Here is a 16,379-nt window from a genome sequence, read left to right as displayed (position 1 = left end):
GATACAATATGGATTTTTGGCTGATGGAAACTGGTTACTCGAGGATATTTTTTCTTTATGAATAAGATGACCATATTCATAACTGCTGTCTGGTACTTTAGCTATCATATACTGTTACTCCACTGTCACCGGGCATGATTTGCCTATTTGTGTTTTTCTTGAATTAACGAAGTGGAACGTCAAGTTTACTGTTGTTATTCTGTGTTCAGACCTGTATCATTAACTTGCGCGTTTATTCAAGGTTCAGTATGCACAGTACAAACACTGCCACTGTTTTTTAACTAATTCAACTATGATCTAGTGCACATCACAGGGCAATTGTCACGTTGTACATTTTGCATACATGAAGTCATTCAACTGCTGCAAAATGCAGCTGTTTTCTTCGTGTTCATCATACTCTTTATGCATATATGTATTTCTCTGGAAAATGTATATTTATACTGTGATTTTTGTTTTGTTAGAAATTATCAATATATGGAATTTTCTCCCTGGGCTTCCACTGTAAAAGTGCCCTGACCAGTTAGACTTGAAATAAATACTATTTTAACACAGTACTGTGCACATAACACTATGATGATAGTACTACAAAAACTGTTTTGTATGAATTTGTAATCTATTATACTTGTGTACTTAACTGTAGACATACTTCTTAGCTGTACAGATTTTCACAGAATGTCCAGATTTCATTGCAGCTCTATGAATGTTGGCCTTCCTGCTTGTTGTTGATGGCCTTTTTTTCCTAACTGCTGCAAAATCCTAATGGGCTATAGGTTATTTTAAAACTCCCAGTTTCTGCCAGAGCCTCCCAAAAGTACCATATTTTCTAAAATCAGCTAATATGGTGCCATCCTCACTAGTTATACCATCTTTTAGCCTGAGTGAGAGCTCCTTCACAAAGATTGCACCAGCAGCATAGAACTCCCTCCCTCAGGACATCAGGAAACTTATTAAACACCCAAAGTTTCAAAAATATATAATTAGCCACCTACGAGACAGAATTAAATGTAGCTGTTTACAGGACAACTGATAAATTCTGCACCAAATGTTGTGTTCTGCAGCATCTGCATAGATATATATATGGGATCTGTACAGAGCCCCGAATGCACTTTCCACCAAAGCAGAAATCACCGAGCATACTTAACCGAAAGTGCCATTCACCGAAGCAGCACTTTCGGATAAGTATGTTCGTTGTGCCGGTCATGCAAATAAGGGAAAATTCCCCTTTTCCCCACTGTAGTGCAACCTCGGAGTGAGAATATCAAAATAGGTGGGGTGCAGGGGGGCTTGTCCCACTGCATAGAAGTAGGTTTAATATTGTTCTTTTTTTTTTTTTTTAAACTTACTTTACCATAAGTACTTTTTCGGTGAAAAGCGCTTTCGGTAAAGTATGTTCGGTGATAATGGATTTGGACTTTTGATCTTTTGATCAAAAGAAATAGATCCATATATATATATATATATATATATATATATATATACATGTATGTATATATGATGGTACTGCATGTTAGGATGGGACTGTTACCATGATTATTGCTATGTAATTCTAACTTAACTGTATTTAGTGAATTTTGTTTGTTTATTTGTCTTTGTTTAGCAGGAAAGTCTGGCTGGGCAAAGCCCATTTTCAAAGGAGGCCTAAGGAGAAAAGCTCCAGCAGACACATTTAAGATCCTCATAGCAAAACATTTTCTTTATAAAGATACATTATATAGATAGTTCTTAAGACATCTAGATACGAACAGATAATTATTTTGCACTGACACGTTACAAAGATAAAACAGATATTTCTTTGATGATATTACAAATCGTATTAAATTCCTACTAGAAAATATTTTGTATGTAAACAGTCCGTGTTCAATATTATGTTATAAACAGACATTAGATAAGACTTATGAGACGTGGGTAAATAATGATACAGTACAAATGTTAGGAATAAATAAAAGTGAGATAAAGAGTGTGAAATCTTAGACAGTAGGTAGATAGTAGTTAATTTATACTAACCTGTCTAAAAACAAGCTGACTACATCCTACAATAATATTACCAGATTTGCAACAGGATCCGCATTCAGAACCCATCACTGTATTAATTTGGAACAACAATGATGGCTAGAGTTGCCAGATGTACTACTAGTTAACCAATTAACAGTTGCCCACAAGATCCTGTATCAGCCTACTAATATGCCATTTCTTACCAACCTTATCACCTCCTACAATAACCTTAAGACCCTACGCTCATGTAATAAAATACTAGTACAAATAGGTAAAACCAACAATATGGCTGGTGACTCTTTGTTCTTTAATACCATGGGCAAAACCTGTAACTCACTCCCCAGTGACCTGACCTCCCTTTCCTCAATAAAACTATTTAAAAACAATCTGAAACTATACCTTAAATCACATTGTTTATGTCCTTGTGCGAACCCCGACTAATTACTCCATTTATCGCAAGACACCTATAACTATGCCTGTATATACTTGTTGCTGTCTGTCAGACGTAAATAAAATGTGCTTTTATATATTAATCGTATGTCATTATTAATATTTTCTTATAACTATCCATATATGATATGTACTAGAATTCGGTAAGCAGAAATGTAATGAAGTGTAAAGAATTGCTTAAATATGTAAACTACCTGCATCTGTAAAAACTGTCATTTATTATAAATGACACTATGTTTTCGGGGAGCTTTTCTCCCCGGGCCTCTGCTGAAAATGGACATATATCCAGCTGGACTAGCCCGGTCAACAAATGTAAAATAAAATAAAATAAATAAAGCTAGAAGAGAGACAGAGGAATTGTGTAGCTGATGTGTTAAAGACAGTGGAGGTAAGAATACTAGGGTACTTACTGACATAGAACCTGGTTGTAAGACAGTGGTGAAGAGTATTTGAAGGAGATAGATAAAGTGTGAAGGTTAGAAAAAATGAAATGTAAAGCAGAGATCCAGCTTGGAAGGAAATTGAGGAGGAGGTTGAAAATCTGCACTCACAAGAAGGTATACAAATATTATTGCTATTTTATTTCAGAACTGTTTACTAAGTTTATAAAGTTCTTCATGAGTATAACTGTTTTAATATGAACTCCATCTCTGGAGAGAGTTTGCTTAGTCATGGTCTGTAGTCATGGTTTCAGTGATGTTTGCAATGTAAACTTTGTAGGTTCCTTAGGGGTAATTGTCCTGCAATAGCCTATGTCCTTTGATCAAGTCTGATTGATACTCAAATTGGTATATCGACAAGGATTAAAAACTGCACTTGCAGTATTAGTAAGGGTAAAATTCTGTTTCTAGGTTTCTCATAGAACACTCCCAAGATAGGTACTTTCAGTGAGCCAGGTTTGACTGGATGAAGGCCAAGTTCCATAAATTAGATTATTGCCTAGTAGCAGGCTGAAGGCTCACTGTGTATCAGTACTCTGGTGTTACACTAGAATGAATCATCATTTCTGTTACATTCTTTTAACCAGGTATTTACTACTTACATATCGCCTGTGTAAACTAACTGAGCCAAAGATTTTTTTCTGGTCATAGCTTAGGCCAAAAGAGTAATATGGTAAGTATGTCATGGATAATGTAATTTTTAAAAACAGTCTCACAGAGTAATACAAGACAGTATAATTATCAATAAGATTACATTATATGACTAAGAAATTAGCTGTATGAAATCTGTACACTTAATGTTACCCACCATTACTGTCACAAAAATAACTAAATTTTTCAGTCCCACATTTGGCAAAGTACTGTTTACCTTATTGGTAGATGTTGCAGGTTAGGAGACAAAGCTGCAGCACTAATTAAATCACTGAAGGTGCTGCTTTTTGCATCAACCAGTATGTAGTTTATAGAATGCACAGTTACAGGTTCATTTAAAGTGGGCAGTGCCTTACCATTGAATAACCTGAGATTTGTGTCCACCCTTTGTCTTCTGGCAGTTTATTCCTTTTGACTCGAGTTGAAGAGAAGGGCAACATTAATGAAGACTTTACCCCAAAGCCAGTTCAAGGTATGATAAGTCACTAGTGGTCCAGATGGGCCAGACTTGCATGAAGAACTGTGGATTCCCTGAAGGGGAACTTGTGCCTCACTGCAGGACAGACATCTACAGCATTTACGTGTGAAAATGGTGAGGTCCTCTTTCTGTTCCTTCCTGTCACTGACTGGTAACCAGTTTAATCAATGGTGTAGAGTGTAGTGTGTTCCTTAGTGGAGGTAGGAGCATGAAACAGGACTCACTATAGGCTCAGCAGTGATTTACTGGTTCATTTTTAAAACAACTTTTATTTGTTTATTTTTGTAGCCAGGTTTATACTGCATTCACATGATATTAGTCTGCTCCAGCAGTGACCCCGAGTTTAAGCAGCAGCGGGGACAAGGACAACTGGCCAGGAATGGTGGAGTACGAGTCATAGCTCACGTACCTCTTCCTGGTGGTGAGGCTGAGGCAGAGGGGTCTGTGTAGTACTGTCCCACTGCTTGCATGCTCATTGGAGATTTGAAGCACATTAGGGATGTGAAAAATAAAAACTCTGGAATAAACTCCCCATTCATGTCAAGCAGAGCACTTCACTGGCTCTCATCAAGAAAAATCCTGTTGAGTGGATGGGTAACAGAAATTCACCCCGGGGATCATTTCAACAGCCTTGCTCAATAGGAGTACAGGGAACTAATGTACAGGACGTCAGGGTATGTTCTTGGGCTAGGTTTGTGTTTGCTCCAAGGCCATTAGCCTAGTACTCACATATGAACCTAAGAGAGGGGTGGAGCTGCAGACTGGTAGTTTCCCTCCATGACTGAATAATTCCTTACCCACTGAGCTCCACTGTATGTGTATATGCAGAAACAAAACCCCATCTGTAAAAAGGCCACTAGGTAAATATTGTAGTGTACTACAGACTCAAGCAAGCTTACTTGCTGCATTTTCAGCTGTTTTTATTTCCTTTTATAGGGGAATATTTGTTAAAAAGTTTGACTCCCAGTTTCAGTGTGCCTGAGTGTTCTGGTTTCCGATGCCCTTCCCACTGACAATGTACATTTACTGAGTATATGCCCTGTGTGACGATATCCCTTTATATTCCCTGTGTGACTATATCCCTTTATATGCCCTGTGTGACGATATCCCTTTATATGCCCTGTGTGACAATATCCCTTTATATGCCCTGTGTGACTATATCCTTTTATATGCCGTGTGTGACGATATCCCTTTATATGCCCTGTGTGACTATATCCCTTTATATGCCCTGTGTGACTATATCCCTTTATATGCCCTGTGTGACTATATCCCTTTATATGCCCTGTGTGACTATATCCCTTTATATGCCCTGTGTGACTATATCCCTTTATATTGCCTTGTGTGACTATATCCCTTTATATTGCCCTGTGTGACTATATCCCTTTATATGCCCTGTGTGACTATATCTCTTTATATGCCCTGTGTGACTATATCTCTTTATATGCCCTGTGTGACTATATCCCTTTATATGCCCTGTGTGACTATATCCGTTTATATGCCCTGTGTGACTATATCCCTTTATATGCCCTGTGTGACTATATCCCTTTATATGCCCTGTGTAACTATATCCCTTTATATGCCCTGTGTGACTATATCCCTTTATATGCCCTGTGTGACTATATCCCTTTATATGCCCTGTGTGACTATATCCCTTTATATGCCCTGTGTGACTATATCCCTTTATATGTAGCAAGAGAAGCATCTGCAGCACACTTAGCATGGGTTTTACTGTTTTGTTTTATTTTGTGATACACAACTTGGGTGTTTGCTTTATGTACTTAGTGTGAAGCCTGGATCATTGTGTCAGTGGTTCTGTGCTTGACTAGACTAAGTGACGCCCATAAAGAAACATTTATTATTATTCATTTATTTAAGTTTGATGACCAGGGAAGTCCACTGGGCCATAAAGCGCCCATTTTCAGGGGAGGCCCAGGGAGAAAAGCTTCAAGATATTGCAAATTACAAAATAAAAGACAAATATTTCAATAGAAGCATGTAGCATTTAGAGAAGAATAGAACAGAAAGCCTCTTGTAAGTTAACAATTAGACATATGGTTGTTAGCCCTTTGCAGGTTAGGTTAAACTAAACAATTACCTAAAGACAATTTTGTCAATAAGCACTCAAAAATTCAACATCTAAACAGATGGGTAATGAGCCTTTAGGTAATGTGAGCAGTTAGTGAATGGAGAAAGTAGTAGAACATCTAAAATTGAAAGTATAGTATAATAGCTGAGAAGAAATAAGTCAAATGGGGAAGAGAAAGTTTAGGTAGAGAGGCATTTGTAGTGGTAACTGTAAATGAAAATGAAATTCAGAGCAGGGCAGAAAAAAAGGGGGGTGGTTATGTGTGATACGGGCATTCCCATTTGGTAATGTGTAACAGATGAAAGAAAAACTGAGATTTGAATTTTGGAAGGTTGCGTAGGTGAGGGGGAAGAGAGTTCCTCTGTTTACCTAAGGAGTAGGACAGTAATAGATGGCCAGAAGACCGTGAAGGTTTGTGGACCTGTAGCAGATTTTGGTGTGTGGATCTGAATGAGCAGCTAGGTAAATAGGGTATTAAGGATGTAGTGAGAGATGGGCAATTTGTAGGTTTAAAGATAAGCTTATGGGCAAAGGTGAGTTGTAGGTATGTGAGGTAACTGGGTAGTTCAAGCCAATTAAGGGTGTGAAGGGAGTGGCAGTGGTGGACTGAGTACTTAGAATTGGCAGCAAAATTACAAATCTTGTAGTAGCAGGATTTGAGTTTGGATCATAGGCCAAGGTTGAGATTGGTGAACAAAGGGGCACCATACATAAGGGAGGGGAGCAGGAAGGTGGACGCTAGGGTTTTACGGGTAGAGGGGCTGAGGAAGCGGTTATGCCTATAGAGGAGACCTATCTTTTGGTGGGTTTTCTTGATTGGGGAGTGAATGTGGGTATCAAATTTTAGTTCTTCATCAATGATGATGCCGAGAAGCTTAGTGTTGGGAACAATTTCAATGGGAGTGTTGTTCTGGCTCTGTATGGTGAAAAAGGTTTTGTCGATAAAGGAATTTGTTATAGGGGAAAAGATCATTAGTTTGGTTTTATTTGCATTTAGAGCTAAATGGTTGGATTGCATCCAGCTTTCTGTTGTGGAGAAGGCTAACTGAGTTCTAGATAGAAGCTCAGAGGGGGATAAGGCTGAGCAGATGATAGTGGAGTCATCAGCATACTGTATGACAGAAGATTCTGGGATAGAGCGATGAAAGTTGTTAATGAATAAGTTAAAGAGTCAAAGGCCAAGAACAGAACCTTGAGGGATACCTGTGGGTGTAGGTAGGAAGGGGAAGGTTGAAGTTTTCCATTGGACATCTTGTTGGCGACTGGACAGGTAGCTGGAAAACTAGGCTATAGTGGAGGGAGAAAGATTTAGGGTGGAGCGGTGGGATATGAGTAGGGTGTGGGAGATTGTGTCAAAGGCCTTAGATAGATCTAGGAAAAGCATAGATACACGTTTTTCTGAGTTTCATTCAAGGTTGATGGTTTCCAGAAAGGAAAGAAGGGCAGTCATGGTACAGTGGCCAGGGCGGAAGCCATGTTGGGTAGGGGAGAGGGGATTATATTTGGTTAGGTGTGTCATAAGTTGTGCTTGGATGGCTTTCTCAAGTATTTTAGAAAAAGGATGGCAATAGGCCTGAAATTGGTGGTGTCAGTATTTTTGCCACCTTTGTGGAGGGGGATGATGTAAGCGTGGTGCCAGATTGAAGGGATGTATGATTCTTGTATGGATCTATTTATAAGAATAGAGATAGGATAGACGTTGCTGTCTGCAGAATATTTGAGAAAGGTAGGTGGAAGATTGTCAGGTGCATTGTGACATTGTTTGAGTTTTAGGAGAAGTCTTTTTATAGTGCTTGTAGGAATGGGAGCAAGACAGAAAGGTGTGGAAGGAGGTAGGTGATTGGAGAGGGGGTTGTGGTAGGAGGGGCTGAGGCTGGAGTAGGAGGGTGGGAAGGAGGTGGATATTTTGGCTATGCAATCTATGAAAAATGAGTTGAACTGGGTGGCTGTGTCAAGGTCAGAGAGGGTGGGATGTGGACAGGGGTTTACTTTATTGCCAGGGTGCAGAATTGATGAGATGGAGTCCCAGAATTTTTTGGGATTTGTGGAGTGCAAGGACTGCAGTTTGGAGTAATAAACTTTGCGGTCTTTAGTTATTAGCTTTTTAGTGGAGTTTTGAAGTTGCTTAAACTCTAGGAGGGAGTTGGGATTTTTTTTGTTTTATATATTGTCTCCATTTTTTGTCCCTTTGATGCATAGCTAGTTTGGTTTCTCCTGATAACCATGGGCAGGGATTGGTTTTGATGCGTTTCTCCGAAGCATAGACCAAAAGCTACTTCAAATCTACAAACCAAAAAGGAAAATAAGACAAAAACTGTATAGCTACTCCTCTGCTCTCTCTTGGAACACACTCTCCCTGGATGTTAGAAGTATTAAACAACCGAAACAATTAAAACTGCTACCAAAAACTTTCCAAGAAGCACCTGGATCTGCCACTGCACACTTCCTCCTTAACTGTCTACCCTCACCTCCTGAGCTGTCTACCTCTCCCCTTTTTTTCTCTCAGCTACCATAACTGTGAAACTGACTTGTAAAATACCTTAGACTACTTACTCTAACTGTCTACTCTGTTTATAACTAGACTATTTTAACTAAATATCTAGCGGCTAAATGCTTGCACATATTCTTTCGTATTCTATGTTGCTATGTAGCTACATCCTTAATGAAGGTGTTTTTGATAAGATTGTATAGCTTTATATATAACATTGGTGTCTTTACATTATTAATGTTAAACTTAGTACTAACTTTTTTAATATTGTACTCTACTTTGTATATGTGTTAACTGTGGACCTATACATTACTAATTGTCAACTACGAACTACCTTTTTAATATTGTACTATATTTTGCATATGTGTTAACTGTGGAGCTTTACTCCCCAGGCCTCCGCAGAAAAAGGGCAACAGCTTAACAAATGTCAAATAAATAAATAAACAGTTTCAGTGTGGGGACATTCACCCTAACCCTTTTCCAAAAAAAAAAAAAAAATACAACGTAATCTACTCACAGTCCAAACTGCACAGTAAAGCAGCAAAGCTCCTTTAAAACTTCTTAATATCGGTCTAAGAAGTATGCACAGTAAATTCATAGGCCTGTATGCATGGATTTCTGACCACTTCCACACATCCTTTCCATAACCAAAACTTGGCTAAAACCAGATACCAGAGATGAAATACCTCCTCTGGGCTACATACTGATAGGAAAGGTAAAAAAGAAGGTGGGGTAGCCATTTTTTACCTCCTCAGACTTCAGTTTAGCCCCTACCAGCACAACATTCCCCAGTTCAATAAGACTGAACTAATTATCTCCTTCCTCAGAACTAACAATCACAAATTCATCTGCTTCATTGCTCTATACATTCCTCCAGGCAATAATATCCCTACAGTTGAAGATATACTTTCCTGTGTAGTTGGCAACATTTCCCAGGAAATAATTATTTTTAAGTGACTTTAACACAGACTGAACTCGATCACCATGGCCAAATCTCATCACTCAATAAACTTGTATGGATTCACCCAAAATATCATTATTCACACACACACACACACACACACACACACACACACAAGACTCGTCAATAATAGTCTGGATTCTGACATTTCATCCTAGTAAAATTACATCCACCATTAATCTCTCACACACATTTAGTAACCATCTACCAACCTATGCCTATAGGCACCTCGTATACGTCCCAAAACACTACTATACCATAGTTCTTAATATCAAAAAAATTGATAAACAAATATTTACATCTACTCTAACATCATGTAACTGGAACATAGTTTAATACTTACCATTAAATGATGGAACACTGAAATGTAATTTGATTGTTCTCAATATATTTAACAAAATAGCCCCCATAAGAAAGAAAAGAGAGCAAAAATAACGTCTGCCCTGTAGCTACCACAAACAACGAAAGAATTAATCTGTAAAAGAGATAAAGCCTGGAAATCCTGGCTAAAACAGAAAACACAACAGAGCTACCAGACATTCAGGTAACTCTGTAACCTCGCTAAATGTAAAGTCAGTACAGAAAAAAATATTAAATTACACTCCAGAACTGTAGCCAAAGCAACTCTAAAGCTTTTTAGGCTTCCAAGAATAAGCTCTTACACCCTGGTGGAGCCGAGCAGCCAAACCCCACACCAAACCAGAGAAGCTACCACCATCAGTTTTAACAATCACTTCATCCAAACTGTTACCAGGCTTATTAAAATAAGCAGCAATACTAACCATCTTAGCTACCTGCATACTGAAATCCACAATTATTCTTTTACTCTAAAAGAAATTCCAGCATCAACAATCAAAATACTTCTACTTAATTTAAAACTGCCTACCATAACACAGATAACCTCCCAGCCAACTATCTTAAAATCGATACCGATGTAGTAACCTATTCAGTATTCGTATTAATCAACAGAGCAGTTCAAGAAAACTACGATCCATCTGTCAGAAAAAAAAACTTTCATCCTGCCTTTACACAAAGGAGGACAATCAGTCGAGCTATCAAACTGCAGGTCAAATGATGTCCTCTCAAAAATCTTAGAAAAATGCATTTAACCTTAACTGCTTCAATACCTCACAGATAATGGTATCCTTTCTTCTATCCAATGTGGATTTGAACCAAATCACAACAAACAGCTGCCCTCCTGCACTTTCTCAGTACCATCACCCTAAATACAAATAATGGTAAAATGGATCCCCCCTATTCTTGGGTCTGTCAAAGGTGTTTGACACTTTCACACAACAAACTGTTCCAAACACTACAATATATAGGTCTGTCACACACTCCATTCTCCAATAGTTCTACAGCTATTTAACCAACTGATACCAAGATCTAAAGTGGCAAAGTGGGCTATATTCCTGTCTTACAGTCACTGTTGGGGTACCTCAAGGGTCTATTTTATAGAGCCCCTACTATTTAATGTCTTCATAAATGACCACCAAAGGACCTCCATGCACATATCCTTTATTCAGTATGCAGACAACTCAACTCTCATCTGTGTAGCTGACAATTTGTCTAAACTCCAGTTACCCAAGAGTCCTTGTTATCCATTGAAGCTTAACTAGACAGCTCCCAACTTCAGCTACTTAATCCAAAAAAAAAATGCTTCTCTTTACCCATAAGTCTCATTCATACTCCAATCTGAGCTTCAAATTCAATTCCTCAAACAGCACACAGCTTCAGAAAGTTACACATGCTAAACTGCTAGGTGTTACTGTAGATAAAAAGTTAAGATCAGATCCGCATATACGTGAAGTAATCAAAAAGACGCATCAAATTCATGGAACATTATAACAAATAAAACCTCACTGAATCTAGTAGAAAAACAACAACATCTGCCTACCTACAACCAGCACTACTTTGTTCCTCCCTTGTACTTGTAAATCTCTATGCAAGTAATCCAAAAACCAGAAAGAACAGGACAACCACCTTGGAAATCACAATTGATTACAGATAATGTTGAGTGCTTTCTTCTCCACTAAAGGGACTTCCTCAGAACAATTCGTTCTGAGGAAGTCCTTTTAGTGGGGAAGAAAGTGCTCAACATTATCTGTAATAAATCGTGGTTTCCAAGGTGGTTGTCCTGTTCTTTCTGGTTTTTTGATTACTTGGTTAAATCTCCATGCAAACCACATCTCCAGGCTACAGTAAAAATTGCCAGGTTTGCTTGTAACTTCTCTTATAGGACCCATCACTACACTGCCCACAAAAACCTTAACTGGCTGGAACTACCTAATCACCTGAACTAGTTGTCACCCAAAGTCTTGTACATAAACCTAACAGGTGTCCAGTCCTAAAAATATCCTCCAAACCTACCTACCCCAAAAGCGTAAGCTCAACAAATAAAGCCATACTGTCCACTCAAATCCAATAACTGAGTGGGGAAGCTCTTTATTCCATTCACATCCCCAGAGTAAGAAACTTACTATTTCCAGAATTAGGACTCAGTAACAACCTGTCCATGTTCAAAAGTCATCTAAATGACCATCTCACGGAGTCTTGGCCAGGCTGTTGCTCCTACTCACCTGGCTATCTCTGACACAAGCCGTACCCCAAATATTTTGGCCTTCACAATAAATAGTGAGGACTCAACTGTAAATAAAATGTATATTAAGTCTTGTGTAATTACTGCTTTTACTTAGACCATCACTTCTTGACACTAACAACTAAGATTGTTATGCCTTTAACTTACCTACGTTACCATAATGCAGTCTGAATATCTTGTCTAACTCTCATTTTAATACATGCATATCCATGTTACAGCAATTCCACTACAAGTGCTTATATATAATATATTCCAATATTGTACCAGTTTGAATGTACTGTACCAGTGTGATTGCACCACTGTTGCTGTATTCGTTTATTCAGTATGGTTTTATGTAATAAGAACCAGTTCAGTTTGCTATTGTTTATAATTTTCTAATACTGCACCATCATACTGTTTAATTTATCTGTGTTAATTTACATTGCATCTTGTATTATATTTTACCTATGTCTCCAGTGAAAAAGGGTTTTACACTTAGTCAGACTTCCTCTGTTCTTCTTCTTCCTCTTTCGGCTTTTCCCAGTTAGGGGTCATACCAGCGGATCACCTTGTCCGCTCATGATTTGCAGTGGAGTTTTACGGTGTCGAGTTGCCAGCCTGGCGCCCAACCTTCCACAGAAGGCACACACACGCACGTACTCACTCACGCCTAGGGCCAGTTTAGACTATCCAGTCCACCTACACCTTCGTCTGTTACCAAATGAAAATAATCAAATAAATAAAGAAACACACATAAGGACATAGCTGTGTGGAGGGTTTCTCTTCGATAGCTAGAAAGGGCAAAGTAAATGAACAAATACCATCTTCCTGAAGCCTCATGAAAGGTTTCACACCTCTTTCCTCAGCTCCCTTCCTTTTTTGGGTATTTGGGAGTTGAACAGTTAGCAGATCCAGTGAACTAGAAGTTCTGAAATAGAGCAACTGTGGAATGATAAAAAAAAAAATACATTAAAAACTCTTAACTTTTGTAGTTTCTCTGTCAAAGTGCATTACACTTCTTTCTTTTATTTGCAGGATTTAAATTGCATCCATCATCTCACGACCTGAACCTTAGTGGATAAGAGTTAATTTCTGTCTTTTTAAAAGAGATTAGCTGCACTGCTCTCACGTTTATACTTTCCTGAAAATGACCGAATCACCCTGTGCTGCCATGACAAAGTTAAAGATGGTAAGAAGTAAACAATATTGTGTGTTCATTGAAACAGAAATATAGAAGCAATGTATATTTCAACTAAAATGGATATTTTAGCCTACTCACTGTGTCAAAGTGTTTACGCTTCTTATGTGTATGTAGGTTTTCTGTGGGCTTAATTGAAGACCTTTGTTCTGTGCTAAAGTTCTCCTGTACAGGTAGGGTAGCCTTCAGTGCCTGGTCTGCTAATTGGGGCTATGTGTTTGTTACATTTCTGCTGAACAGTGAATTATTATTTTGACATCCTTTCAATATCCCTAACAGTTTTAAGAGTTCATACTGAGTAAAGTACACCCCTTGCATATCTAATCCATTCCCATAGCTTCAGATCACAGCTGCACTCACTTCCTGCTTACACTGTGTCCTGTACCCATGTCTACCCATGTCTGATGTCTTGCCTTCTTACTGGCCAGTGAATCTTTTATGTACAAGAGTTTTTTGCCCCCTCTCTGATGCCTTGACTTCTTCCCAAGGTTGTGGCAAGCCGTCATCATTTCTGCTTTCATTCAGTACACTTCAGGGACACAGAGTACCTAAACAACTTGTGAGGCATCACAGTCTGTATTACCCACATCCACCTTTACAGGTGCAGAGCATGTACTGAGATACTTTATCTGTTTCATTTCTTCCATGTCTGGCAGGGGCGAATTTAGTTCCAAATGAGCAAGTGACAGTTTTTAGGCATTCCTTCTGTGTTCTGGCCATCCAACCAAATGATCCTGGAATGTGTAGAGAAATACAGAATTTAACAACTCTTACATATTGCTTGCCCTCACCAGCAATTTGATGTTATTATGTGTGTATGGCCTCTGCGTCAAACTTCTACAAGAATCCTCCTCAAGGAAGGAATGGCACATAGTGTCCCAGCTTTAACTTTGACTAACATGTACAGTGGAACAAGAATACCTCCTTACTCAAGTTCGTAAATCCTTGACATGCTCCCCCCCACAACCTACTGTTATTCTCTTTGTATTGTGTGACTGAGTTTATAGAATGATGGTGACTCCCCATGAGTTTATAGGGTGATGGTGACTCCCCATGAGTTTATAGAATGATGTTGACTTCCCATGAGTTTATAGGGTGATGGTGACTCCCCATGAGTTTATAGAATGATGGTGACTCCTCATGAGTTTATAGGGTGATGGTGACTCCCCATGAGTTTACAGAGTGATGGTGACTCCCTATGAGTTTATAGGGTGATAGTGACTCCCCAGTATTCTGCATCTTACATTTTTTTCCGGATTTTATTTCCATTACCATATATAAACTAACTGCAAGGAAGAGTCTGTCAGCTCTGCTTGAGTGGTACAACTACAGTGGTACAAGACTGAGGTAGCTGCAGCCCACCCCTTTTATCCCAACCCCTCAGGAGTGCCATGCTGCTTTAAAAGGACAGTTGTCTTAGCTTTCACCTCCCATTCAATAAATAATTCAGCCGGTCATGCACCCTTTCCTTGAAAAAGTACTTTTTTCTGTGGAGATTAAACTGTGTTTGTGTGATGTAGTTATCATGCCCCCTGTTTTGTGCTCTCTTTTTACTATCTTGTGTAGTCATATCACATTTCTTTCTTTGTATTATGCCCATATTATGTGCCTCATCTGTCCTGTGATCCAGAGGTGGAGCTTTCTTAGCTCCTCCTCCTCCTTGTGTCATTATTCTACTTTATTAATTCATATTGTATGGAATACTGTAATTATGCTCCGAATTTATAAGAGAGGTGCTTAATAAAGTCTCATTATGCATCTTTCAGCATTGTAACTAGTATCACACTAGAGTATTTAAAGCTGTCACTGCTAGCCACCACAGAACAGACTTGAGAAGGTAAAAGCTTTTAAAGCAGCTTGAAAGGGACATTTAGCTTTTGGCCACTGTCTGTATAACTGCACTAACTGTTTTTTTCTTTAAGTTGTAAAACACTTTGCATTTTACCTTTTTTCTTCTTGCAACTAGAAATACATTGGGGCAGCAAAAGCTCCAGATATTATAAAGAATTATGATCAGATCTGTCCAGTCATAAAACCAATACAGTAAATGTTCAGTTAACCAGAACTGAAGCAACCAGGAATAAAAATAAAAATTGAAGAAATACAGTACAATGTTCATGTGTTGCACTTTCTGTCCCCCCACCCCCACAGAAACATACCTTATGTTTTTAGAGTTTTAGAGTTATAAAAAGGAAAATAGAAATAAATTCCCTCTCTTCCCAACCCGAGAATAAGTCAAACCAAATAAATAGTGTAGGGTACAGTATTAGTCAGGCCTGCTTTTAATAGTAACTCTCAAGAAACCAGAAACTACAGTTGTCCAGCATCTATCAATCCCCATGGGTGCCGATTAACCAAGAGTTTACTGTAGTTATGTGTTCTCAACATGGATGCCAGGATTCACCTCCTGAGCTCCTCGTCACTTCATTCTCAAAGCGAATTTCTAGACATCTGTTTCTCAAACACAACATGTTGGTTATAATCAGAGACCTTATCATCATCATCACCATCATCATCATCATCACCATCATCATCTTCACCATCATCACCATCACCACCATCACCATCATCATTACCACCATCATCACCATCATCATCATCATTACCATCATCATCATCTATCCCCTTCTTCCATTTTTTTACATGGGGTCAGAAGGTTATAGCAGCTGCATCATCTCTCTCTCAATTTAATTCTGCTGTCCTGCCTTCTGCAACAGTCTTTTCTCACTGTTCTAGGTCTTCTCTCATGCAATCCATCCATCTATCTTTTTTGAATTTCATTTCATTCTACCTTCCTCCTGTCTCTCCCAAACCTTCTTTGCCATATCATCTTCGGTTTTCCCAAACGTGCACGTGAGCCTTTATAATCTATTCTCTTTGACCTTCTCTGCAACTGGTGCTACTTTGTCTTCTGCTCTGTTGTTCTCATATTTTGTCTGTCCCATAGTGTGCATCCTACCATCCATCTCAGGTACTTCCATCACCTTTAGCTTCCTCAGCTGCTCTGCCTTCACTGCCCAGGTTTCTATGCCATACAAAAGTACTGGTCAAACCATT

At 38.7% G+C, this 16,379-nt stretch overlaps 1 protein-coding gene across 3 annotated transcripts in view; it reads left to right on the top strand.

Annotated features, from left to right (window-relative positions):
- Positions 1-16,379, top strand: part of CFAP119 (cilia and flagella associated protein 119) — a 224,593-nt gene that overhangs the window by 275 nt on the left and 207,939 nt on the right. For 2 of the 3 annotated variants that reach the window (XM_044086646.1, XM_044086643.1), the window contains exon 2: positions 13,160-13,313. In XM_044086646.1, coding sequence (XP_043942581.1) covers positions 13,272-13,313 — 42 coding nt within the window. In that variant the 5' untranslated portion in view covers positions 13,160-13,271. Of the gene's footprint in view, positions 1-6; positions 93-13,159; positions 13,314-16,379 lie in introns of those variants that run through there. The other variant, XM_044086644.1, reaches the window with a different exon arrangement.

Source organism: Protopterus annectens, chromosome 10.part0 (assembly GCF_019279795.1).
Source record: "Protopterus annectens isolate FY-2018-M chromosome 10.part0, PAN1.0, whole genome shotgun sequence".
Taxonomy (NCBI): domain Eukaryota; kingdom Metazoa; phylum Chordata; order Ceratodontiformes; family Protopteridae; genus Protopterus; species Protopterus annectens.
The sequence above is the reverse complement of the archived record's forward strand: the minus strand, read 5'-3'. Positions and strand labels throughout refer to the sequence as shown.